This window comes from Montipora foliosa, chromosome 5 (genome assembly GCF_036669935.1).
Source record: "Montipora foliosa isolate CH-2021 chromosome 5, ASM3666993v2, whole genome shotgun sequence".
Classification (NCBI taxonomy): Eukaryota; Metazoa; Cnidaria; class Anthozoa; order Scleractinia; family Acroporidae; genus Montipora; species Montipora foliosa.
This window is the reverse complement of record NC_090873.1, coordinates 3,485,327-3,487,826: the sequence shown is the minus strand read 5'-3', so window position 1 is coordinate 3,487,826 and position 2,500 is coordinate 3,485,327. Positions and strand designations below refer to the sequence as shown.

The 2,500-nt window shown below is 38.4% G+C and overlaps 1 protein-coding gene across 2 annotated transcripts in view; it reads right to left on the bottom strand.

Annotated features, from left to right (window-relative positions):
• The window catches only part of LOC138003396 (uncharacterized), a 24,679-nt gene extending 23,413 nt beyond the window's left edge, over window positions 1-1,266 (bottom strand). For both annotated transcript variants that reach the window (XR_011123518.1, XM_068849445.1), the window contains exon 1: window positions 613-1,266. Coding sequence is in view for 1 of the 2 variants with exons in the window: in XM_068849445.1 (XP_068705546.1) it covers window positions 613-1,165 (553 nt within the window). In the remaining variant the exon portion in view is untranslated. The remainder of the gene's footprint in view (window positions 1-612) is intronic.
• Window positions 1,267-2,500: the final 1,234 nt, after the last annotated feature.

Sequence of the window (2,500 nt, the reverse complement as noted above, 5' to 3'; positions counted from 1 at the left end):
TTTTCCATACATTAGTCTCAAAATGTTTTTTCCCGCGAACTGCGTCTAGACGTTTGTTTACCCAGCCAAATTTACAGACAAATGTGTGGAAAATTCAAAAAATTAACTGAGGGTCTTCTAGCCAAGCTACATACTTCAAACTTGGTGAATACAACCTTCTACCTTGTTTTTTAACGTTGCGATTCAGAAATTGTGAAAAATTCAATTTTGGAAGAAGTTATTTGCTATCGGATTCTCATACAAACACTGTAATTTCTGACCGCTTTGCCTACCCGTCAAGATGGCGTCGAAAACCGTGATAAGGCCTATACCAAACAGTAGCAGGTTACGACAGCTCCTACCCTACACCTTTTTCCTACTAAAAGATTATTGCACTGTGTCACTCGATCAAATGTCTCCAAAATGGGTTATTACCTTGTTCTGATGGTTGGGTCTGCTTCTAAAGTACGTGTCTGAGTTAATAACATAAATTGTCAATAATTGCAGGCATATGAAGAAAACTAATCAGTGCTGTTGCTACTTTTATAGATAATAACTCGACTAAAACCGTTTTATTACAAATCAAGCAAATGAGTAAACCGACGAAAACATTTTTCAGTCTGAGAAAGATACCTGCTCTGCATGCCGATTCGTCTTTGTCATTTCGCCATCGCTCGAAGTCCTCCACCTTTCTAAGCAAGTCCTCTTTCTGCACTGAGTTCAAGACCTCTTTCAGGATATCGAGTCGGCTAAATTCCAAATTGTTCTCAATTTCCAGTTCTCTTAACAAGGAGCGGGTATCATTAATACTTCTCTCTCTTTCCGCGAGTATATTACCGCTGCAAATTGAAATAAGTCGCCCCAAGTCAATGCTCTTGTCGAGAGCTTCGCTGATCTGTTGAAGCAAATCATTGTATTTCTTTCTCTTATCCTCAAACTTTCGAACTTCTGTAAACAAATACCATTTTTTAAGTACTTTCAAGATATCCTTCAAGTTTTCCAATCGATCGATTCCCAAAGTGTTGTTGGCTTCCATTTCTTTAAATAGCGTACGGATATTAGAAATATTCTGTTCGTTTCCATCTTGAATCTTGCCCTCCAACAAGTCCAGTAAATCAGTTATGTGAAATTCTTCAAGACTGCGACCTGTCGTTTTAAGTAAATTCCTATATTCTATGGATGACATTTCGTAGGAGAATTCTTAATGATCTTAAAGCAAGTGAATACTGTTTCCAGACGCATCTTACGACAAGATTTAGAAGCAACCCACCCTTATTGAGCGCTGGTCTCCTTCCCACCTCGCTTGCGTGACATCGGTTTATAAATTTAGGTTACCCAGTCTCCAACAGTCACGCGAAGCGTCACTTATTCGCAGATATCCCAGAATTACTGCTACTCAGATCTGTTTCAATATTTTTATGTGAAACGGTCCGTTTCTCGAATTTTGATAAATATACGTCTTCTAAAGTTCAACTTTTCTTTAAATTGTCACCGTTAGCATAACGGGTAAGAATCTATGAGCTTGTGTAGATGTGGCATTCAGTATTCCAACCAAGAATAGCGGCTGAATAACTAATCGCACTGGTAGAAATGCTGCCGAAGGGAAGGGAGATGTTCAATTATCCTTGCGGTAATTTAACGACGTTTAGTGCGTGGAATTGAAGGGAGATTTTAATACATGTATGTGTTGAGCAGGGACGGTACAAAACGTGGATCCCCAACTGGGCCTCCTTCTAATTGGGTGAAATGGTTGTGCGCATGCGTGATGTGTTGGCCACACCAGAGGTTTCACTGGCGAAAAATGTCTGATTGGTCGAGGCCTTGTCATGTGACTTCAGTACCTCAAATCAAACATGGCTGCCATTCGATGTTTGTTAGATCAATTTTATTTGATCTCCGTCTACAAAAAAAGACCCTTTTTCAGGCCAGTAAAACGGACGAATGTTGACTGCATACTGCGTTTCTATGCCAGCGAGATTCTCTTTTAAGACAACAGGGCTACGAGGGAAATTTCTTTAAAAATTTCAAGGTCAACGCGAGTCTCCGTTGCTAGTGTTCGAGTGGAAATTCGTTTGTGGAGCTTACCAGCTAATGGATTACCATCTTGATTTCAATTCATGCGTTTATCTTTTAAAAGTGGAACAAAAAATATACCACTAAATTTCCAAATGGTTTCTCTTCCAACTAAATAGTTACACACTGTTTCCGCGGGGTCCCGCATCTAACAGAAAATGTCAAGATTTTCGCTTTTTTTTTCAAAATTAAGTTGTTAAAATTGCCATTCAAGTGGTCCATAGCGGAAAATTTATTAAGACCGAGGGGAAAATTAAGAAATGTATTTCAGTCGTTCAAAAATAAATTTTAAAGTGAATTTAGCAGTAATAATAACCATGTCATAGCACCTCATACTGGGTACACTAGATGGAAACCTTTTAGTTGCAATTATATTTTGTTATAGTTGTTCCAAGCAAAATGCCAATTGTTTGGTTTCCTCCAAATTATAGAAATAAACATATATTAG